At 43.6% G+C, this 24706-nt stretch overlaps 2 protein-coding genes across 3 annotated transcripts in view; both read right to left on the bottom strand.

Annotated features, from left to right (window-relative positions):
* Positions 1 to 13108, bottom strand: part of RP2 (RP2 activator of ARL3 GTPase) — a 39031-nt gene extending 25923 nt beyond the window's left edge. Inside the window, exons 1-4 of one of the 2 annotated variants that reach the window (XM_085885067.1) lie at positions 11994 to 13108; positions 7944 to 8168; positions 7590 to 7742; positions 1181 to 1486 (exon numbers count right to left, since the gene is read on the bottom strand). In XM_085885067.1, the coding sequence (XP_085741193.1) occupies positions 1181 to 1486; positions 7590 to 7742; positions 7944 to 8168; positions 11994 to 12092 (783 nt within the window). In that variant the 5' untranslated portion in view covers positions 12093 to 13108. The remainder of the gene's footprint in view (positions 1 to 1180; positions 1487 to 7589; positions 7743 to 7943; positions 8169 to 11993) is intronic. The other variant, XM_085885068.1, reaches the window with a different exon arrangement.
* Positions 13109 to 15442: 2334 nt separating this feature from the next.
* Positions 15443 to 22964, bottom strand: LARS1 (leucyl-tRNA synthetase 1). The gene is made up of 2 exons (XM_085885066.1): positions 22820 to 22964; positions 15443 to 19277 (listed from the first exon to the last, which is right to left on the bottom strand). Exon 2 carries the CDS (start codon positions 19271 to 19273, stop codon positions 15716 to 15718), a length of 3558 nt encoding a protein of 1185 aa, XP_085741192.1. The 5' UTR covers positions 19274 to 19277; positions 22820 to 22964; the 3' UTR covers positions 15443 to 15715.
* Positions 22965 to 24706: the final 1742 nt, after the last annotated feature.

The raw sequence follows: 24706 nt of genomic DNA, 5'->3' as shown, positions 1-24706 counted from the left end.
ACAATAAACTTTAAACATTATTACAACTGTTTAACCTTAAAGAAGGAAGAGTACAGAAAAATGAATACAATAAGAAGTTATAAACATCAATTATATACAGAAGAGATCAATAAGGAAGCATTAGGAGCTTTTGATAATAAAAGATATATTTTAGAGAATGGAATCAACAGTCTCCATTATGGTTATAAGAATAAGTTTTAAGATATTGGGTTGGGAATTTTAACAGGCTACCGCCGTCTTTTTACTGATTTATAAATGATAGAACCAAGCAATAACCAAACCAAAGAGTGGAGATGTAATCATGTAATCAGCCTTGGCATTTAAATGGGAAACATAAAGAATGTGAGAAATATCCAATAAATCTTCTTGAATAAATAACCGCGGTAAAAGTAGATAAAACAAATAAGCGGATAAATTTAATTACAAATAAGTTGGAGGATGTAAAGAAAAAAAATTAATATCCTTGAATGGACTGAAAACTTTGATGGTCATCAACTGAACAATGGAAAAACAATTTACTACAATCTCAAAATGATATGTGGCTCAAGAGGTGGTCAAATAAAAGCATTAAGAGAAGTTTATCATTTCATTTGTGCTCAACAAAGACACTTATACCAAGAACCAAATTCCAAGATATTCTTTGTGAATATACTCGATGGAAATAAATGTTATGAGAAAATTAAGTTATTCCCTAAAGTAGAACATGGGCAAATATTAGTTGGTTCGCTCTTTGAGTGGAATGAAAATATGAAAGGGAAGAAGTGCTTTAATCAGTAAGTCTCAATCTTTCATAGTCTCAATTTTACGTTTGCTTTTATCGGAGGGAAGGGGATAGGTGGGGAGAAAATCAGTCTCAATTTTACATTTGCTTGCATGGGAGGGAAGGGGATAGGTGGGGAGAAAATCAGTCTCCAATTTTGGGCATTTGGGGCTTGAGTCAGAAAGTTTTTCCCTTTCCCCCCATTCATTTGAATGGGAGTCCCAGAAACCCCATTTATCATCTACTCACAGCATAGTTCGCATTGTGCACATGTTGTGCAAAAAGGTGAAATTGTTTACATGGTGATGGATGACCCACGATGCAAGACCCATGATGGAATATCGTTATTATGACAATTCCTCCTACTTCTTTTTGGCCAAGTTAATTTGCAGTTCGATGTCAGATTACAATGAAACCTACCTCGTTGATAAATGTCCGAACTGGGCCATCTGTATCCGCTCCACTAAGCACTATCACCACACAAATGGGACCGATCAGCCGGTAGGCACGTCCCAAAGTGGCAGGAACAATGCTTCGCTGCTGGTCTATGGAAAACAATGGCTCTGTCCAAGTCTCATCGCAACAATCTGGTTGTGAAGGATTGCAAGGTATAGGATGATATCCAGGCACAAGTGAAGTGAGGATGGTCCAGTTTTGTTCACCAACGATTGGTGTGAAGTCATGCACATTGCTCCAGTTGTTGTTGAAAACATCCAAACCTGCGGCCTGGAAAACATCCAAATTTGGGTCACTGCATGACTTCAGTTTATGTGAAATTGACCCCAAAATGTTCAACTGTTCATGAATATTTAAAAGAACTATTAAGACAATGAACACAGTATTTACCTGTGCATATTGTCTCACGCGGCAAGAAAAGCAACTTGTTCTTTACAAAGGTGTACAGCAGGTATTAAAACTCATTTGTAAACAAATGGTAAGCAGAAGTTATTGATCTTCACTATAAAATGATTATTGAGTGCAAGTGGATCACAACATTCTTGTAACATTGAGCATGCTCAAGTTAACTTTAATATTGTGACGGTTGCCACCCCTGATAACTCCAGACAGGTTTGGCAAGTCGCAAAGCGATCACGATAGTCAGTCGTCCCTGGAACTTCTTTGCTGGCTCCCATGTTCAGAGCTGTGTTACCGTATGGAAGAAAGTTCCCAGAATGAGCGAGTATCATGCTGACAGTCACGGGACAGATCTTATTAATTGGCCAAGTGGAACCAAGTCTCGTGACCACAATCTTATCTCTGAACCAATCTCTAGATCAATCGGATCACCTTAGCTGCCATATGCCACCATCAGGATGTGAGTAGGATGAACCAGGAGACAAGTTTGGTTTCATACATGTATTAAATCAATAAAGCTCATATATATCAACAACAGACCTGTGAACCCCAAATTATGAAAAAGCGTGAGATTGTAAAATGAGGTCATGAAGCGACCGAGAATTGAGGGTGTGAAACAGCCGAAAAATCTAGGGGGGTCTGGGGGCACGACCCCCATAAAATGTTTGCTTTCTGCTGTGTCTTAGATGCAATTTCCTGCATTCTAGTTCCAAATTCATCCATATATTTTTTTTCGGTCAGAAGATAGGTTTTTATGTCATATTGTTACTGTTTAGTACACTATATGGACTAAAATAAATGAACCAACAACATGAACAAACAAGACAAATATTTTATTTTCATCAACAGATCAAATGCTACACAGGAATTAGAACACTCATCATCCTTGTAATTAAGATGTATTATTTCAGCATATTCACAGTATTTCCCAGTATTTCATGCGAAAAATGAACCCCCCAGCAACAAGACATTTCATTGGATCAGGATGGTCGTCGATAATTGACCAATCGTACTCAGTCTCTCAGATGGGATGTGTGAAACGACGCGAAGCAATCGGATTTAAGTCGGTATTCAAGGTTACAACATCAGTTAAACCAGTCGCAATACAATAATGTTGGAAATATTTTTTGGTGCCAAGAAATTTTTTTAAAGTGCGAGACCTTATCGTGAGAACGTGAGAACGTGACATTCAACAGAAAGTCGTGAGTCTCATGGCAAAAACGTGAGGGTTGACAGGTGTACTGCAAGTCGTCAACCAATCCCCATTACCCTTACGCGACACTCGTGCCCTTGGAATAGCAGAGATATATAGTCAAAGATGGAAACCTTCTTCCTGAACATTGTTATTTTTGTTGGTTTAAAGAAGTAAACCTTCTTGCAGGACATTGTTGCTGTGTTCCCAGCAAACAATTTAATGTTTTTGCGATGTTATAAAAACGTTAAACTTGTGGTAAAAACGTTGTGTTTCCTGGGTTGCTGTGATTATTTTGAACTAAACAAGAGTTTCTCTATTTCTGTTGCTCAAAGTCCCTAAAATTAACATAATTGTTTTGCATTACATTTATTTCAAGTGACATGCAATATATTTCATCGTATCTGTATATACATTTTTCTATAGGCATTTTCCCCTGAACTCAATACATTGGTTTATTGTATTAATTTATAAGTATTATGTCAATCAAGACACATTAAGCCTGGTGTTGGCGCAGTGGTTAGGGCAGCGGCTTGGGATCCAAAAGGTCCTGAGTTCAAGCCCCGTTGGGCCACTGAATTAATACACCAGGGGGTTGACTCAGCCTGTCATCCTTCTGAGGTCGGCGAAGTGAGTACCAGTGTACTGGGCCGGTGTATACCCCGGTTAAAATAGGTGTACCATATCCCTGTGTCGTAAGAGGCGACCAGGGTTGCGTCAGGAAGGGCATCCGGCGTAAAATATGTGCCAAATCACCATGCGGATCATACGGATGATCCGCTGTGGCGACCCCGAACGGGAGTAGCCGAAAGAAGAAGAAGATGTCAATCAAGACACATTATTAGCCATTTATGGGTCTCACAGTTCGATATGACATTGTATTAGAATGACCTCTCTATCTCAAAAGGTAGTCCTTGCTTTAATTGTGATATGAAAACATGTACATTGGTGTAAAGTGTTATGTACACATGTTTTGCAGTACAGTATTATTTGCAAACAAAAATTGAAGAAATTATAAAATTACATTTGTTCAAGTGTTTTTCACTCGATTGCAGAACATTTTGAAGAGGGAATATATAAAAGGACTGGCTACAATTTCAAATTGACAGCAAATTTTGGGCATATAAATATCTGACCCAAATATTACATTGTGATGCTGTTTGTTATTTTTGGCATAGGGAACATGTAGTTTAAAATGAATATCGTTCATTGTGCTTCTACTTTGACAATATATATCTGGGGGGGTCAAATTCATCACTCACTTTAATTCTTCATCCAATATTTTTTTGTGGTGTAAAATGTGCAATCCATCCATCGGGACCATACTCTGTGCAGAGCGTTGGTGCTGCCCAAGCAGTCTCCTTGGCTATTGGGCACAATCCTGGATGGGTCGTTACTCCGACACAGGATACCAGCAAGCTGGCACTCATTTTGCAAACCTTGGAAGGATGACATGCAGAGTCAACCCCACCTGGTATTAATTCAACAGCCGAGTGGGGTTTGAACTCAGGATCAGAGGATCCCAAGCTCACCACCCTAACCATTAAGCCAACACCAGGTATAAAATGCGCAATGTAGCCCGTATTTCACATCGGGTATTGTTTTTTAATCCAGCAATTTTTTTTTGCAGACCAGTGGAAATTGAAAACACATATAATAGGATGTCTAAGAATACTGGTCTCAGAAAATCCAGATGGGGGGGGGAGAGAGTTTTGGTATCTGGTCCATAGTCTATGAGATCAGGGCTGTATCTCTGGACAGATATCGTCCTTTTGATACAGTCTGGCATCCTGCATTGCTCTCCAAACTCTCTGTTTATGGCATCAAAGGCCAACTCCACTCTTGGGTTACTGACTTCCTCTACTCTTGTAGCCATCATGTGGCTCTCAACGGAATCCTTTTATCTCCTCTCCCTGTCTAGGCTAAAAAGCCCCAAGGCAGTGTTCTGGGCCCAATCCTATTCCTCGTCTTCATCAACAATATCTCGGACTCTCTGGAAAATCCCCTTTATCGATTTGCTGACAACTCCACCCTCTGCCATGACATCTCTCATCCTTCAGACAGGCAGGGACCAGCCTCTTCCCTCAATGGAGACCTTGATAAAATCACAAGTTGGTCAAACACTTGGAATATGTCTTAAAATCCTGACAAATCTCACCCTCTCACTATCTCTCTCTGAAAGGACCGTCAGACAAACTCTCCTATCTACTTTCTTAACAATAGCAAGTTCAATCATTCAAACTCCTGAATCTCACTATCATCCACAATCTTTCTTGGGCAAACCACATTTCAAAGTTGGCCTCAAAAGCCAGTCGCTGACTGAGCGTCTTCCATCAAAGAAGGTCCTTCCTTCGCACATCTGAACTCCTATCCACTTGCAAAGCCTTCATTCGCAGCTTGATGGAGTATGTACGGCTTTTCCGTCTGGGCTGCCACCCCTGCCTCACACCTTGCTCAGTTTGATGGCGTGGAAGCCAAGGCCTTCAAGAATATCTCTAATGATGAAGTTGAGTCTATGGGCCTATGACTTCACCATCGCAGACAGGTCAGTGGTCTCTGTCTTTTACCACCTCCTATCTGGTCTTGCACCCTCTGCTCTTTCCATGTTTTGTCTTCCCCCCAGCTGCCCTCCCCCACCCAGGTTTCTGCAGGGCACACTCAGTCCACCATGAACCCTCTTCGGGTGAAACTCCCAAAATCCAGATTCACTGCTCACCTCCACTCCATTTGTACCTTTTTTTTTTTTTAACCACCCATGGAACCAACTTGCCTATCCTTTTTAGTGTCATTCCTCCCTTCAGGTCTTCAAGACAGCTGTTCACCACCATCTCAGGTCACCCACCCTCTTGTTCTGCTGTGTCCTGATCCATTCTACATCCTAGCCTGTTGCAGTCAACGTGTGGCCCTAAATGGAGTTCTTTCATCCCCTCTTCCTGTCCAGGCTGGAGTTCCTCAAGGTAGCGTTCTGGACCCTGTTCTTTTTCTGGTTTTCATCAATGATCTCTCCGACTCCCTGGAAAATCCTCTATATCTCTTTGCTGATGACTCCACCCTCTGCCGTACCATTGGTCATCCCTCAGACCGGCAAGCAGCAGCTTCTTCGCTCACTGCAGATCTGGGTAAAATCACAAACTGGTCCAACACGTGGAACATGTCTTTCAATCCGGACAAATCTCACACTCTCACTATGTCTCGCTGAAAGGACCGTTTAGAAACCCCCCCCCCCCCATCCACTTTCTCAACAATCCTCTGGAAGAAGTCCTTTCTTTCAAACTTCTGGGTCTCACTATCTGCCATGACCTTTCCTGGGAAAGCCACATTTCAAACCTCGCCTCCAAAGCCAGTCGCCGACTGGGAATCCTCCGTCGTGCAAAGTCCTTCTTCGGCCCACCTGAGCTCCTGACCACTTACAAAGCTTTCGTCCGCAGCCTGATGGAGTACTGCTCTCCCCTCTGGGCTGGTGCTCCCGCCTCCCACCTTTCTCGGCTTTATGCTGTGGAAACCAAGGCATTTCGGATCATTGGCATCTCCCGCAATGAGGCTGAGTCTTTGGGCCTCTCACTCAGGCTGGTCGGTGTTCTTTGTCTTCTACCGTCTCCTCTGTAGCCTCGCCCACTTATACAAAAAAATAAATAAAAGCCCTTCCACAAGCCTTGACCTTGAATAAAAAGGTGGTGTGTTGGTGGTGAAGGTAAGGTGCATATAAATAAATAAATAATTTATGGGGGTATGCCAGTAATGGAGATGGTTATGTGTACAAATAAATAATTCAAAATTGTATGTTGGTTGTGAGATGATAAAGTGTACAAGAATAAATAATTTTTCCCAAAAGCATACACAATCCTCTACGTTTCTTTCCTGTAAAATATTTTTTGTAATTGCAAAAATTTTGAAATAACAACATGTGTCTCATGACTTTTGGCTCTAAACCAGCCGTCCTGACGCTCGGGGGTTAGTAAGTGGTTGTGAATTAATAACTACATATTTGCTTACTGTCCCAATTCTTTGGCAATAGTGTACATATTTAAGATATTACTAAATACAAGATGTTACAGTCATCACAGTGAGTGACTGACATTGTTGAAGATTTAACAGATGCCACCAGGGATAGCAATGTAAAGATGAATCCACATACCCACTGAAAACCATAAACTCAATTGATGCTTGGTTATAAGGACGATATACTATTTAACAGAATGCCAAGAACGTTGTGATATAAAGACTAAAATAAAGCAACGATGATATCAGAAACCATAGTCTAAAGAATAATGTGCAATGATCATATGCGATTGCAGTAGCTCAGGTGAACAATTATTCTTGGGTAGCTGTTTCTGCCTTAAATCCTTTTCCTATTGTGGATCACGCCTGATGTTGGCTAAGTGATTAGGGTGCCAGGCTTGGGATCTTAGGGTCTTGAGTTCAAGCCCTCACATGCGCTGAATGAACACCTGGTGGGGTTGACTCAGCCTGTCATCCTTCCGAGGTCTGCAAAATGAGTGCCAGCTTGCTGGTATACTGTGTCGGAGTGGCGACCCGTCCAGGATTGTGCCCAATAGCCAAGGAGACTGCTTCAGCAGCACCAACGCTCTGAACAGAGTATGGTCCCAATCTCTTCTCCTCTCATCAGTGGCACCCCCATACTCGGTAGCAGTGGCAATGTACCGTTGACCATAGCCAGTTGAAAGCATGAAATCATACTACCACAATAAGTGGAAGGATTAAAAAAAAAAGTTCTGGATCTGTCACCATCATCCAGGCCAATCCCTCAGTACAAATCCTTGCCTGAAACTGAGACGCGAGCTCTGGGTAGTCGCACTGATAGCAGGCAAACTCGATCCCCGCACAGGCCTCAATGATGGGTTGTGTTGCGCAGTAAAGGAGCACAAGCAGTTTGCTGCAGTCACGAGCACGGAACTGCTGGCAGGCCACGAGCACCTGAATCGAGCAATGGGGAGTGATGTCGTTTTTGGTATTTGAATTAACGCACCAATGAAAATGTTGCAGAAGTTTGACCGAACTCAATGTGATGAAGGAATAAAGAACGGGATTCAGTGAGTGGGAAAAGCTCTTGAGGAAAACGTAACAGAACAGAAAAGTGATTCAAAGATGTTTGAGGTGTGAATTAGATATGCATACCGTGCAGTCTTTGCAGTTACGTAGAAACACGCTGCCACTCACTGGGCCTAACGTTATGCGGCATTTTTTGCAATCATCGACAGAAACAGCTGCAGAATGGTCAAGCACAACGATGTCTGAGTCACAGCATGCCTGCACGCAAAAGGGACGACCACACAAGACACCAGGCCTGTGTGTTTTGCTTTGCCCAGTCAGTCCCTGCACGATGAGATCTGAGATGTCCTCCTTGGAAAAGAGAAATTGATGAGAGAACATGAACATGACGGTGAAGCAAATAAAAGAACAAATACAATGAAGATTGGGATTAGTGGTGTGCAGCAAATCATGTACTGTATTAAGTTAGCATTTCTGAATTGTTTACAAATGCGAGTGCGTTTCACAACACCATCAATACAAGTTATTTGAATAGTGTCCTTCAATGCAATGCTGCGGAATGCAGAAGTGAAATCAAACGGTCATCTTCCGATGCCTGGTGTAAGCTTCATGGTCATGGTGGCAGGCTTGGGATCCTAGGGTCCTGAGTTAAAATCCTGCTTTGCCTTTCAATTAATATCAGGTGGGGTTGACTTAGCCTGTCATCCTTCCAAGATCGGCAAAATGATTACCGGCTTGCTGGGATGATTGAGCCTATCGAGTATCCTGTGTTGGAGTGGCGACCCGTTCAGGATTGTGCCCACGAGCCCAGGAGACTACTTTGGCAGCACTGATGCTCTGTACAGAGTTTGGTCCTGATGGATGGATGGATGGATGGTCACTCTTCCAGGCTAGAGAGTATGCTTGGCAAATAAGTGAAAATTTAAATCCAGAAGTTGTAAAGAAATCAAGGCAGTGATTTGATTGTGATTTTTTTTTTCTTGTATTTTTTTCCACAATAATACAAGTTCCTTCATAAGGAATTTTGGGGTGCAGGAGGAGGCCGTTAGGCCCATCAAAGCATACGCCATTATTAACAACCTATGGTTGTTTGTCTGGCTCTATCCTTTTAAAATGCTGAACATGAAGCAATGAAGCAGCATGGACCATTCTTCAAGGTTTTGGGACGACTTGCAGGATTTGAACTGCTGACCTCCCAGACTTATGAGCACATTCTCTCAGCATCATATTATTTTGTTTCGTTCATTGGTACAATGAAGTACGAGACACATTGCACAAGAAGGTCTTTAGTATACAAATTCTAAACTGGCAAAATATTTAACAAGACGAATATAATAATAGCAAAAACTACAACGGAACTCTTCGATGTTGCGACGTTGTCCCACCTGCCTTGGCCCACATTATTGTACATACTTGAACCAAATTCTCAAGTATCACATTTTTCCTGACATTACCTCTGACCTCTTGATGCCAAAATCGAATCTTTGCATCATTATACATGCTTGTACCAAGTTTGACTTTGATCTATTTAGCCGTTCTTCAGTTATCGCAGCAACGAAAACCTATCATGGACGGATGGACAGCTGGACGGACAACCCAAAAACATAATTCCTCCTCCGACTTCGTCGACGGAGGCATAAAAATCACCAAAATAAACATTATTAAGGCCTCATTCACATCGCACCAGCTTCCAGCAAAATACCGGCATTTTCCACCAGTTTTTTTAGGCATCACTGACACTAATGGTAGCTAAAACCAATGCTGGCATTGCATTGCATTGGGCAATGCCAGTGTTTCGATGCCAGAAAATGGCTTGGGGTTCTGAGCAACATAACCCGACAGTGTACCTGCGGTGAAGATAAAAATCTGCCCTTCCTTCCCGAGAAGTCCTGAGCTCCAGATATGGTGGGCAGTTCAGAAGGAACACAGGACTTCTGAAATGACGTATGAATGCAAACGAGGCCTTTCTCACAAGCGCTGTGTGTTTTCAGTGATTCACTTCCTCTAATCAGGGCACTTTTAACCTGTTGTCACGAGAGAGTGAAATCTGTAAGTCAAATTGTCCGTTTACATAATTTTCAGAACGAAAGAGTAGCAATTTCAAGACGGTTAACCATAATTGTTGTGTTCCTGAATGCAAATCGGACTCAGGAGAACAGAGGAAATACGAGAAATATCCGTGGATGAGAGGTGTCGAGTTCCTACAATTTGCTGTCAGGGAAGTCTGCTGGTACGTGTGGCTCTCACGTAAATATCGCTGGCACAAGATCCGTTTCTTTTCACCTCATGAAGGTGTCCTTTTGTTGAAAAGTCGGTAGCCATCACTTTGTTGGTAATGACGCGCAGAATCGTCTTTCCATTTGCAGACGTCCGTTAAAGAAATCACCAAGCCTGCCATGTTCACAGGAGGCACTCCCACAAGGTTCAAATTCCGCTCACTGGCAGCGATAGTCAGGGGTTTGGGTAGAACACGCACATCCAGTGTTCTTCGGGCCTTGCACCGCCAGCCCATATTGACGGGGGTCTGCATGACTCGTTACAAGATCTCAGCCCTTTCGGCGAGTTGAGAAAGTTCTCCACCGATTATTATTATTATTTTTTTTACATTGAGGCACATCCCTTTCTCTCAGGTCCTTTTCCAACTATTTTGGACTTATTTTTGAAGCTTTGTTAGACATTTTAGTTAACAATCCTTATCTCACATTTGCAAGCATACCCCCAATGGCAGATGCCCGCTGTTGCCAGGGGTTTCTGTATGTGCGCAAATCATTCTGGGGCACATTTAGTCATTGTGAATGTCCTGCATTGGGTATGGTGGGGTTTCAGATTGGTGCATAATCTGGTAAGGAAAAGTGTTGGGGGGAAGGGGAGGGGAGGTATATCTGTTGTTATTTTTGGGTAATAATACATAAATGGTTCCCAATATTTTCAACAAAATGGAATGTCATACCGAAAGGAATGACCTATTTCAAAGGAGCCTGGTGTTAGCTCAGTGGTTAGGGTGGTGGCTTAGGATCCTAGGGTCCTGAAGTGGTTAGGGTGGCGGCTTGGGATCCGAGGGTCCTGAAGTGGTTAGGGTGGTGGCTTGGGATCCTAGGGTCCTGAAGTGGTTAGGGTGGCGGCTTGGGATCCTAAGGTCCTGAAGTGGTTAGGGTGGCTGTTTGGGATCCGAGGGTCCTGAAGTGGTTAGGGTGGCGGCTTGGGATCCTAAGGTCCTGAAGTGGTTAGGGTGGCTGTTTGGGATCCTAGGGTCCTGAAGTGGTTAGGGTGGTGGCTTGGGATCCTAGGGTCCTGAGTTCAAGCCCCGTCGGCCACTGAATTAATACACCAGGGGGTTGACTCAGCCTGTCATCCTTCCGAGGTCGGCGAAATGAGTACCAGTTCCAGTGTGTGTACTGGTAGAGGGGCACTGCATCAGCGACACAGTCGCGCTTCAAGAAATGATAGCTACCCCGGCAGCTAAGCTGCCATACGACCACCACCACCACCACCACCACCTATTTCAAATAATTCCTCTGTTTATGGATGAAAGAGCCTGCATTGAAATGATCAGAGGTCAGTGTTACCCCTGATTAATGGGAAAATACTCAAAGGATGGTTTGTAGGTCATTGTTCGATCAACAAAGTGGAGAAATACGAGAGGTGGTGTTATATATTTATTACGTACGCATAACTGGCGAAATGTTTGTCTCAATCCTCTCTCCATAATAACAAACAGAAACCCCAACCCTCCCCTCGCATGAAACCTACATCCTTCTCAACCTGTCCTTTCTCTCCATAATCTTACTTTAACTATTTTTGCTTTCCATTTTATTCTGAATTTCATCTTTTTCAACAAATCGAGTCGTTCTCTCTTACACGCGCGTACTGCGTACATAATAAATAGACGGTCTTCCGAAAGCGATCTGCTGAAACCATCGAAGCAATATATATATATATATATATATATATATATATATATATATATATATATATATATATATATATATATATATATATATATATATATATATATATATATATATATATATATATACACATTAAACAACCATGGATCAAATAATTTATGCATTTGTAATCGTGGCGATATTAATGACAGAAGTCGATGGATTCAATGACAAGACCACGACGCCATGAACGCTGGACACAGAAGGAGTGATCGTTTTCATTCGGAACCTTTCGCCGTTGATCCCAACTGTACTGAGTCGGCTGCTCGGAACCTGGTGCTGATGTCCCGTTTTTATTCCTTTTCCTTCTTGAAAACACGCAGCCCATCGCACGCAGCTGTCTCGGAGCAACCGCATTGGAATCAATTTCTCCTCCAGGGCGTCAAAAGCTTGCGGTTGCGGTCGAGACGTCACCCGTCTTCCGCCTCGAGGGCGTTTTGTTTCGAGAAAACTACGACGGACCTCATGGCGGCTGTAACGTTGCCCTCGTTACCATAGCAACTGCTTTCTACAAGAATCGCTTGCGTTTGTCATACTAAGTTAAGTAAAACGAAATAATTAGTTGTTTTTTTTAACTTAAAAATTTATCCAATTATCAGGTTGAAGATCTATTTTTGTTTTAAACTAGTGCGTGGCCGTACGTGAAAAAAGTGACGTCATAGCACCGTGTCCTGTCATTGGTTTGGTAAATAAATGCCCATAACTTGGGAACCACTTGTCCGATTAATATCAAACCTTGAAAAGGCACATACTCAGGGCCCCAGCAATATACCTGGCAAGTTTAAATTAGATCGGACCAGTGGTTGTCGAGAAACAGCGGTCACACACACACACACACACACACACACACACACACACACACACACACACACACACACACACACACACACACACACACACACACACACACACACACACACACACACACACACACACACACACACACACACACACACACACACACACACTGCTGGAATTATAGATAGACTTGTACGTGCCCGTACGTGCGTGGCCAAACGTGCAAAAAACCCCAAAAACTTTCAAACCGCGAGCCAGAAACAACAACCACACAGGCCGTTCCTTCGCTCTCGCGTGCCCGTACGTGCGTGACCCGGAAGTTCGCATATCGCAGTTACGATTACTTGCAATTTCCTTTTAATGGCCAATTATTCAATTAGCGCCAACGTATTTTGCCTTTTCGCAATGTCATCGCGAAGAGGAAGAGGAAGAGGAAGAGGCAGAAGACAAAAAAAAAACGTACGTACAAAAAAAAACAAAAAACTTTCCAACAACCACACAGGCCGTTCCTTCGCTTTCGTAAACGACGACTGGACACACACACACACACACACACACACACACACACACACACACACACACACACACACACACACACACACACACACACATTGCTGGAATTATAGATAGATGGTACAGTATTGGGCAAAGCACCATGGTTATGAAATGTGCCGATTCCATTCGGTGATTGGTCCTTGTGCCGCGGAAGTATCGCATCTTATGTTGTCGATCCAGTGCGCGGCTTTCGAAATGACCAATGAATGCGAACAAGGGACTTTGCGCATGCGCCGTGTGCATTTTCGGTGACGGGTTCCACCTGCCGGTGCTGGGGCGAAATCACAGGTGTCCGCTTGATTCAAAACGTTCAAGCAACCACTCCAACGGAACGGAGCGCTCGGCACCGCTTAACATGGCGTTCCTCATGGAAACGGTGCTCTCGTGGTACTCGAGCAAATGCTGCTTGGGCCATCGTTTTCAGTTTTTCTTCGATCCTCTTGTGACAACAACTTCCGCAAACGAATTTATTGTGTTTCAGTTTGCAGCAGCTACAAGAGAACAAGGAAGAGAGAAAGAAAGATAAATAAATGGCAAATCAGAAGGAGGAGTCCCCAACCAAGCTTATTTATGTACATACCACCATACATTTTGGGGAAGGGAGGGGGGGGGTTGCATGTTTGTAGATCAGTTTAAGTGCTTCGTGCCGAGATTAGTAGATACTAGACAACCGTGAACCCGTTTGGTTCCCGTTGTGACAGCGTTTGATGAAAAAAAATCATTTCAAGAAAAAAAAAGACAGCTCCAGCAAACTTTACTGCTGAGGTTGTTTGCATTGATCAAATTCTCCAGAAGAGTACTTGACTGAATCGGGAATTGATTTTTTAATAAATTTTTTCTTTGCCTAATTTGAACGAAACTTGGTACTGCACACCGCAGGCAAATGGTAAGGTGGCCCTAAAATTTTTGCGCTATCGTGTACCGTTTTGGCTGTATTTCAGGAACATACACATATATATATATATATATATATATATACACACACACAAGATGAGAGTTTTAGTAATATATAGAAAGATAGATTATTGCGTACATGTGCCTAATATGAAAGAAATGCGTCGTCATTCTCGAATAGAGGCTCTGGACGGACAAATTGACAGCACCCAAAATGTAAGCCCCCAGCCATGCTGAGGCCAGTTGGAGGCTAAAAAGAGGACAGGAGAACTGTCAAACCTTGAGGAGCTTGTTCCTCGTGGGAAGTCAAACTCTTGCCTTTTGGCACTTACTGGTCTTTTCCAAAAACTACCCGCTCAGTTGTGATATCTATCATGTACGACAACACAAATTTGCAATGTTTCGTACATTTTGCAGTATGTGATTGAACAACAAAGTTTTCTATGCAAAATATGAAATTTGTGTGAACATAAAAGGTCTGAAGTTCCAATTGGAAGTTATTTGGCTCCCCCTTGTTTAAATGGTGTCACATTTGTACAGACATTTAGCTTGCATGCCAAATGTTGGCTTAATGGTTAGGGTGGTGTTGCTTGGGATCTGAGGATCCTGAGTTCAAATCCCATTCGGCTGTTGAATTAATACCAGGTGGGGTTGACTCTGCCTGTCATCCTTCCGAGGTCGGCAAAATGAGTGCCAGCTTGCTGGTGTCCTGTGTTGGAGTGGTGACCCATCTAGGATTGTGCCCAATAGCTCAGGAGACTACTTAGGCAGCACCAACGCTCTGCACAGAGTATGGTCCGGATGGATGGATTTCGCCTGTGTTTCTGCATTTGAGCCTTGAGAGTAACTACTGAAATGGATATATCTGAGTAATTCCTGATGTTTTTAATCTTTACATTTCACAATTCTTCACATCTCTCTTTATTCATTCTAAATGGTTTTTTTTATTTGCTGTTCATTTTCTGTTTTGCTCCTAATTTCTTTCTTTTTACAGCGCGGCGACATTGTGCTGTTATATAATTATATCTGTGTTGGCCGAGGGAGAAGTTCTTACGAAAAAAAAATTCTAATGCTCACTTGGCTGTGCCTGGATGAGTTTGAGGATAGTGGAGTAGCAGCTAAAACCTGAATCCGATCCAGGTTCCTCCTGAAGACTCCATGTTTGTTTATCCAGGTTCCTCCTGATGACTCCAATGCAGTATTTGGCCTTTCGTTTGATTATTCAAAAAAAAAAAAAAGGTAATGAAACAATACCTTGCTTGAAATAAAATACTGAGTGCAGTTAGTTTTCATTGGAAAAGATGTGCAATCCATTTTTACAAGCCTGTAAAAAATGGTGATCTTGTTTTGACAACATGCGGCACAATAATTACTGCCTATTTCAAAGTAGTGCTTCATCCATACAATGAGAAACATTCACAGAGAATAGTATTCCATTTCCAAACGATGTTTAATTTGAAACTTGAAATTAATTCGAACATTAATTCAGATACACAAATATTTTCCTTTTTACTATTTGCTGTGCATTAATAAGTACGGACCGTAATAATTGCGATGATATTAAACAAGCTTATCCTCAATTTTTTTAATGCCAAAAAGCTTCCCTTCGCCAACTTTCTTCACCTTTCCACAATATTTACACCCAAGTTCCGACAAGGGTGGAATTCCAAAAGATTTTGAGAGTGCTCAGTTTCCAAGTCATCATTATGATACCACGTAGACTAATGTATCACCCAATGCAACAATCTCTCCATTTTGATCTCCCAGCTTAAGTCCAAGCCAAAAACCATGCCCATGCTGTGGTGACATCAGTGTAAAAGATGACACAGGTGGAATGGGAATAGTTGCCGCATCACTTGATGGCCGAGATGGACCAGGAAGCAGACGGGGCATTGCCAGTGGATCTGGAAATCTACAGAGCTGCACTGATGAAGGGTCCTTGATCAAGTGGTCTTTCTTCAAGAGTCTTTGAATGACTGTGCTGTGAGCATCACCCTCCCAGACAGGCAATTGCAGGCTGAAGTGACCAGAATGTGGCTGTGGGTTGACAAGGTAAAGCAAAGCACAAGGTTTTGTGTGGAAAACAAAAATTGGCCTTCCAGGCCTGCATTGCTCCAGGGCCTTGTTTCCAAGTTCTCCTGCACCCAGAATGTCTATGCCCTCCAACTCCATTGTAGCAATAAGATAGTTGATGTTCTCCCGCAACACAGAACGCTCATCAAACTTGAGTTCAGGTTGGAGAGCTGCGATACCATCACGCTCATAGCACTCGCGGAGCATTGCGACAAAAGGCATCACACGTTTCGTGAAAGGTTTCAATTCAGGCAAAGCAGACATCTCTGCAGCAAGTTGTTTGTTTGTGGGTAACCCCCCCATTTCACTGTGTTTCCTCAACACCTCGAGAATTTGGCACTGCCATGTGGGGTAGCAATCAGCTACATGGATCGACAGATGTGACGGGCGGGTTGCAGGAACAGCCGATTTCCGTTGTAGCAGTGAGCGAAGTTTCAGCCTTATTTCATGTGTTGTGGTTGCCAGGTATTGTGAGGCCTGAAGCAGTGATAAGTCAGGCTGTTCGACAAGAGGCCAAGCCTGCTGAAGTATGGAATCTGAGTGGCCCAGCATGGACCAGACATGCTCACAAATGTGAGGGCATATTGGAGACAAAATCAGGCTTTGCAACTCCATGAATCTTTCAACAAGTTCTCTGTGCATCCCGCCAGGTGCAAGGTCACGGTAGCGATCCTTGGCTGCTTGCATTTCAAAGAAGGCCATTTTGAGAGCCTCTTTGAACAAGAGCCGCTCATATGCTTGCTCAGCTTGCAGTACACACAAATTGATTTCACACTCAAACACTCGATCGTGGAAAGTGTTGCGAGCCCCGATGCGCAGGCTAGGCTTCATCGCAAGCATCTCACTTACACTCTCGAACCAGCAATGCAATCGCAATATACCTCCCTCTGCCATTGCCACGACAAAGTTGGCATCTTCAATGGAATCCCCGGCATCGGCGAGGGCCAAGCGCATTCCATCGGCTGAGAAAGTCTCAATAGCCTGTTCAAGCGTCAGGAAATTTCCTGTGGACTTGGACATTTTCTCAGAGTTTAACAACAGGTGACCATTTGCACGAACCGCACGTGGCCAGCACAAATTGTCCCCAGCCCAGATTGACACGTGGTTGTACAGATAATATGTCAAGTGATTGGGAATAAGATCCTTGCCTGAGACACGCAAGTCTACAGGGTACCAAAAGCGAAATTCGTGGCGAAGACGCTCAAATGCATTGGGTGGTGCATCGTTGATGGAGGGATAAGGTGCATCAGCCAGAAAGATGTAGTCCCACACTTCAGGAGTCATATGACGAGGGCAGATGCCGAGCGGTGGCTTCCCACTTCCATCGAGGATGCCACCTTGCAAGAGGTGAGATACAGTGTAGAAGGCCATGTATATTGTCGAGTCGGAAAGTGATTCAATGAGCCAGGTCTGGTCCCAAGGTAACCGTGTGCCAAGGCCATATGTACGTGAGCATGCATGCTCCTTTAACCAGCCAAGTGTGGCTTCAAAATTACGGCGGGTCTCTTTTGAGTACGTCTCCATCTGCTTCAGACAATTAGTTGCTTCCCTTCGCCAGCTTTCTTCACCATAATCCAAATACCACTGATCACATAGAGCTACCACACAGTCATCTCCAGAACGAGATACGATATTACGCTCTGGCTCCCAGTAAAGCACTGCATCTCCTGTCGCCACCATCTTCTGCCGAATGTCCTTCTTCACATCCTCCACTTTCTTCCCCTCATATCCAGAAACAATCATTACACCCTCATAGAATCCTTTGAGATATACTGCATCTTTGGCTGCTGAAAGCTGATCGCGATCATTTTGGCTCGTCACCTTGAAGCGGTCACAAGCCTCCACAGCTGACAAGTTTCCAAAATCGGGAACTGTGATTATTGGAACAGGTTCGAATGGCACAACCATGTGATCAGCAATACCGAACTTTTCACGCAACGCCGGTTTATTTTTGAGGTCTCGAAGAGCTGCAAAATCATCAGGAGCATCAGACGGCACACTGGTCACGACACCGGTACCCTTGTCTTCACGTATCGTGAGCATTGGCAGGGCGTAGACCTTTGGATAGCGAGCAAGAGGTGCATGAAGAGCAGCACCAAGGAGGTCTGTACCACACAACTCAAGCAGAACGTCAACCTCACCAGGACGAGGCGTCAACCCTTGGTGCGAAGCATTACGGGCTGCACGGCGTGTGCTCACAAAGACATGCTGTATCCCATCTCCTGCGCAAGCTTCATAAGCCACGTAAACAATGCCAGGAGAAATCCAGCAGTTTGTTTGTCCAAACATAGTTTCTGGACGTAAAGTTGCTGCGACGAGAAATACGGATCTTCCTGAAAGCGAGGCTAGCTTTGGAGGAAATGGCTCTAAGATACGAATCTTCACGAGCGTATATTCCTGTGGCCCAACTCCCTCACCAGTCATCCGATCATGGTCCATGCATGGCTGCTTGTCCTTCGGTGAGTATATGGTATAGCGTTTACCAAATTTCACGCGGCATTGCCGTTGCAGCAGGCCAAATTGCCAGCGCACAAAGGAATCATAGTAGGGATTGGCATCAGTTGTCAAAAAAGACCTTCGCCAGTCGACCTTTACCCCCATGTTCTTGAGGTCAGCAATAGCGAGTGGTGGAAAATACTTCAGCCAATAGCTTGCCTCAGAAAATAATGGGATCTCATTTTCACTCAAACCCAGCCAGCGCATGATCTCCCATTGCCAACGTGAGCCTGTAGATTTGGCCACTGCCTTGCTGCGTTTGCCTTTGCTTTTGTCTTTCACTGGCTGTTCCGCACGCACCACGTCTACCTCATCAATCTCGTTCTCATCTTCCATTGGAAATGTGGGAGGGTTGCCGTACGTCTCCATTTCCCAGCATAGCTTGTCAGCACAGGCCTTAATGGGCATTCCGGTGCAATGGAAGCCAAAAGGGAACAGACAGAGATCACCTTTCAATCGCCGGAAACCAACTGCAAATTCCGCCTTTGATAGAGAAAAGCTGTGGCCAAGATGAAGACGTCCATTCATGTATGGATATGGAAATGTGACAAAGAACTTGGAGCGCTTTTCATCTGAAGATCCAGGCAGCGGAGCATCCACCTCAAAGACGTGCTCTCGCTCCCAACGTGCCTGAACATTTCTCTCAATGGTACGGAGCACCCGGAGCTTGCTTGTTCCTCGTCTTTCCGCCATCAGCCTGCAAGAAAATAATTTTGTCAAATCGGATTCTTTTTTTTTTTCTTCTTCATTTTCTGCAATTAAATGAATCTTGTCAGCTTCGTTTACACTTTAAATCAAGAACAACACCGTTTTAAACAGCAATCACAGAAGCAAGACACGGCATTTAACTCTGCAGTAGCTTGAACAATAAATGCTTTACATTAAAGTGGATCAACACACGCATCCCCCCCCCCCCAATTCCCTGAGGGACAACATGGGATCCCTTGTGGGAACTTCAATGGAAGAGAAAGCCATTAGGTTAAAACAGGATAATTACCAATATTACGTATCAAACCAAATGTAGACATGATTTGATGCTTTACCGTTGTTGTGCTGGTTTTGTAAAGGAAAAAAAAAATCATTACTATCAAGCACATTGATAACTGTATGCCTGGTGTTGGCTTAATGGTTAGGGTGGTGGGCTTGGGATCCAAGGATCCTGAGTTCAAATCCCACTCGACTGTTGAATTAATACCAGGTGGGGTTGACTCTGCCCGTCATCCTTCTGAGGTTGGCAAAATGAGTGCCAGTTTGCTGGTATCCTGCGTCGGAGTGGCGACCAGTCCAGGATTGTGCCCAATAGCCAAGGAGACTGCTTAGGCAGCACCAACGCTCTGCGCAGAGTATGGTCCCAATGGATGGATGGATAACCACAACAGGTATTTGGAAGAGTGCATACGTCTGCCAGGATCTTTACCAAAATCAAATCAATTCATCATTGCCACACACCCAACATGTCCACCAAGTTTCATCCGAAAACATCCATAAATTTTTGAAATATTGTGCTCATTCTTCATTATATATATATATATATATATATATATATATATATATATATATATATATATATATATATATATATATATATATATATATATATTTTCGCTCATTATTGCAAAATTATTTGTTTGTCTGTGAGCATATCTCAAAAAGTTATGGACGGATTCGGATGAAACTTCGTGGACATGTTGGGTGTTTGGCAAGGATGAATTTATTTGATTTTGGTGAAAATCCGGATCCGGGAATTCTTTAAGTAATTCTTTCCTATCGAGAGATGGGGCCAAAAAACGGTCGCAAAACTGGGTGGATGAGTTATGACAAAACGTGGACGAGCTATGACAAAACGTGGACGAGCTATGACAAAACGTGGACGAGCTATGACAAAACGTGGACGAGCTATGACAAAACGTGGACGAGCTATGACAAAACTGGGTGGACGAGCTATGACAAAACTGGGTGGACGAGCTATGACAAAACTGGGTGGACGAGCTATGACAAAACTGGGTGGACGAGCTATGACAAAACTGGGTGGACGAGCTATGACAAAACTGGGTGGACGAGCTATGACAAAACTGGGTGGACGAGCTATGACAAAACTGGGTGGACGAGCTATGACAAAACTGGGTGGACGAGTTATGACAAAACTGGGTGGACGAGTTATGACAAAACTGGGTGGACGAGTTATGACAAAACTGGGTGGACGAGTTATGACAAAACTGGGTGGACGAGTTATGACAAAACTGAGTGGACGAGTTATGACAAAACTGGGTGGACGAGTTATGACAAAACTGGGTGGACGAGTTATGACAAAACTGGGTGGACGAGTTATGACAAAACTGGGTGGACGAGTTATGACAAAACTGGGTGGACGAGTTATGACAAAACTGGGTGGAAGAGTTATGACAAAACTGGGTGGACGAGTTATGACAAAACTGGGTGGACGAGTTATGACAAAACTGGGTGGACGAGTTATGACAAAACTGGGTGGACGAGTTATGACAAAACTGGGTGGACGAGTTATGACAAAACTGGGTGGACGAGTTATGACAAAACTGGGTGGACGAGTTATGACAAAACTGGGTGGACGAGTTATGACAAAACTGGGTGGACGAGTTATGACAAAACTGGGTGGACGAGTTATGACAAAACTGGGTGGACGAGTTATGACAAAACTGGGTGGACGAGTTATGACAAAACTGGGTGGACGAGTTATGACAAAACTGGGTGGACGAGTTATGACAAAACTGGGTGGACGAGTTATGACAAAACTGGGTGGACGAGTTATGACAAAACTGGGTGGACGAGTTATGACAAAACTGGGTGGATGAGTTATGACAAAACGTGGACGAGTTATGACAGAACGTGGACGAGTTATGACAGAACGTGGACGAGTTATGACAAAACGTGGACGAGTTATGACAAAACGTGGACGAGTTATGACAAAACGTGGACGAGTTATGACAAAACGTGGACGAGTTATGACAAAACTGGGTGGACGAGTTATGACAAAACTGGGTGGACGAGTTATGACAAAACTGGGTGGACGAGTTATGACAAAACTGGGTGGACGAGTTATGACAAAACTGGGTGGACGAGTTATGACAAAACTGGGTGGACGAAGTTATGACAAAACGTGGACGAGTTATGACAAAACTGTGGACGAGTTATGACAAAACGTGGACGAGTTATGACAAAACTGGGTGGACGAGTTATGACAAAACTGGGTGGACGAGTTATGACAAAACTGGGTGGACGAGTTATGACAAAACTGGGTGGGACGAGTTATGACAAAACTGGGTGGACGAGTTATAACAAAACTGGGTGGACGAGTTAGGACAAACCTGGGTGAACGAGTTAAAACAAATCTGGGTGGACGAGTTATCACAAAACTGGGTGGACGAGTTATGACAAAACTGGGTGGACGAGTTATGACAAAACTGGGTGGACGAGTTATGACAAAACTGGGTGGACGAGTTATGACAAAACTGGGTGGACGAGTTATGACAAAACTGGGTGGACGAGTTATGACAAAACTGGGTGGACGAGTTATGACAGAACGTGGACGAGTTATGACAGAACGTGGACGAGTTATGACAGAACGTGGACGAGTTATGACAGAACGTGGACGAGTTATGACAAAACGTGGACGAGTTATGACAAAACGTGGACGAGTTATGACAAAACGTGGACGAGTTATGACAAAACGTGGACGAGTTATAACAAAACGTGGACGAGTTATAACAAAACGTGGACGAGTTATAACAAAACGTGGACGAGTTATAACAAAACGTGGACGAGTTATAACAAAACGTGGACGAGTTATGACAAAACGTGGACGAGTTATGACAAAACGTGGACGAGTTATGACAAAACGTGGACGAGTTATGACAAAACGTGGACGAGTTATGACAAAACGTGGACGAGTTATGACAAAACGTGGACGAGTTATGACAAAACGTGGACGAGTTATGACAAAACGTGGACGAGTTATAACAAAACGTGGACGAGTTGGTTCGGTGACATTAACAAGCCGATTCGATTTTGGTTCAGGTCCGGATTCAGACCAGGCCTATCCATGAGATCCAGCACAACACAGTACACACTGCGAGTGGGTACACAACGTAAACTGTTCCGCCTGGTCTGGTGGAGGTACGCGCTCCACTGAATACCGTTCTAATTTATTATAACTATATATATATATACCCGTCACTTTGAACAATCCGAGGAGTTCGGGCCTACCTCGGGAACCAGACGTTCCTGAGGCGACCTTCTTTGAGACAAGGTGGATAAAACCGAGGGTTGAAAGTTTGATAACCACCACCAGACCAGCGCCAATGACGTGTACAGTGTTGTCCAATCAAACTGTACACCAACGGGACACGCGTGGCGAACTCGCCACGCCCTCATGTTAATGTAACGGAAAAAAAATGAAACCACAAAACGAACACAACAGTTTAAAAAAAAATCTCACCATGAAAGTACTGTATAGCGAATTGTAAAATGAACATTTAAATCACTATATTTGGGGCGGTGTATTAACTTCCTGTGAGGAAACTGATGAATCTATTTGGAGACATCCGATCGCTTTCTCGAGAGTATAAATAAAGGTCGTTTTGCTGTTAATGTAATTTACTGTAGTTTTAGTGGGAGAAAAACCATCAAGGAGATCGCACAGAAACACGTAAATTGTTGTTGTTGTTTTATGATCATGGTTGTAAATCAATAACAATAACAACAACAACAACAACAACAACAATGGGCAAGCCGCTTGTATTCCAAACAAGTCATTTCTGAATTGCTTTTTGAATGAAAACTTTTAATTCCTCGTTTGGCTTTTTGCCAAAGACATGATACCTCAAGTAAAAGAATTGCAGGAAGTGGTTCTCTTCCATACCGATAAATGGCAGCGTGCATGGATGTGTACAACGGGGGGACGTTCTGATCTGTGAACCCCCAGAGTGCCAGACACGGAATCATCAACTGAGCAGTCAGTCAGTCAGTCAGTCAGTCAGTCAGTCAGTCAGTCAGTCAGTCAGTGCTTAACTTCTGCACACAATTTTATATGTGTGCGCGTGTGTGTGTGTGTGTGTGTGTGTGTGTGTGTGTGTGTGTGTGTGTGTGTGTGTGTGTGTGTGTGTGTGTGTGTGTGTGTGTGTGTGTGTGTGTGTGTGTGCCTGTGCCTGCTGGGGGTCGATGTCATTTGTGAACCCCAAACAGAGAATTCATATTTCAAAAACCGTTCAAGACTTTCCTTTCATGCTCCACAGAACCATTCGTCATTCCACCCAAAAGGTGGCGTACCGAGAGTATCAGCTCATTGCTATTAATTACAATTTCGGCTTAGCTGCTAGGGTGGTCAAGATGTTCTACTAATTTGGACCAGCAAGACCACGATGAAAAACCACATCTCTGGTGCGCGTCAACCTACCAACTGGTGAACTGGTGGTTCAACGTTCTATTTTTCATTCTCCAATTGTTTGACGTCACAATGAACCGTGACCACGCCCCCAACTTAAATCGTCCACACAACATACTTGCTTTTCCATCATTCTCTTGTTTGAATTCCCATTGTTAATTGTCACCACTAACAACCAACGCTAAACCTTGACAATTCCCACTATATTGTATGACATTGGGTCACTTATTTAATTCGAAGTCATCACTGCCAACAGTTGTGAAGTGGTCGTTCGAGTTTTGTTTGTTATTGAGTAACACACCAGTACACAAACACCACACACAAAACAAGTCCTGGCGAAGGTCTGCGATCTCTGATTGCTCTTTTTTGTTGTTGTTGCTGCTTGTTGTTGCCCAAGGCCTGTCCCAGAGCAGCTCTGCACGACCAGGCCCACAGCACTGGACAGATCTTAATGTAAAAGCTTGCATTCCTGACTGTAATTTCGGTGAGTTTTGATTGGTCAAGATATCTTTCAATCAGTCCATCTCCGGAAGAACGGAAGGAACAAAGTTGCACAATTGGGTTGTGTTCAGTTACCAAGCAGCTAGCTCATGCTTGCCAAGCCTGCCGTTCTGTACCAACGGTTTTGAATGGAGTACGTGCTTGAGTGCTTCAAGGGCCGTCCACAGACTCAGGAAATGAACTTTGGTTAAATGAATAAATATCTTGAA

The sequence above is a fragment of the Eptatretus burgeri genome, chromosome 6, assembly GCF_056783735.1.
Source record: "Eptatretus burgeri isolate ZD-2024b chromosome 6, Ebu_testis_v1, whole genome shotgun sequence".
In the NCBI taxonomy this organism is placed as follows: Eukaryota; Metazoa; Chordata; class Myxini; order Myxiniformes; family Myxinidae; genus Eptatretus; species Eptatretus burgeri.
The sequence above is the reverse complement of the archived record's forward strand: the minus strand, read 5'-3'. Positions and strand labels throughout refer to the sequence as shown.

Excerpts from the sequence above, each read along its gene's own strand:
- LARS1 (XM_085885066.1), bottom strand. The coding sequence starts at position 19,273 with ATGGCGGAAAGACGAGGAACAAGCAAGCTCCGGGTGCTCCGTACCATT.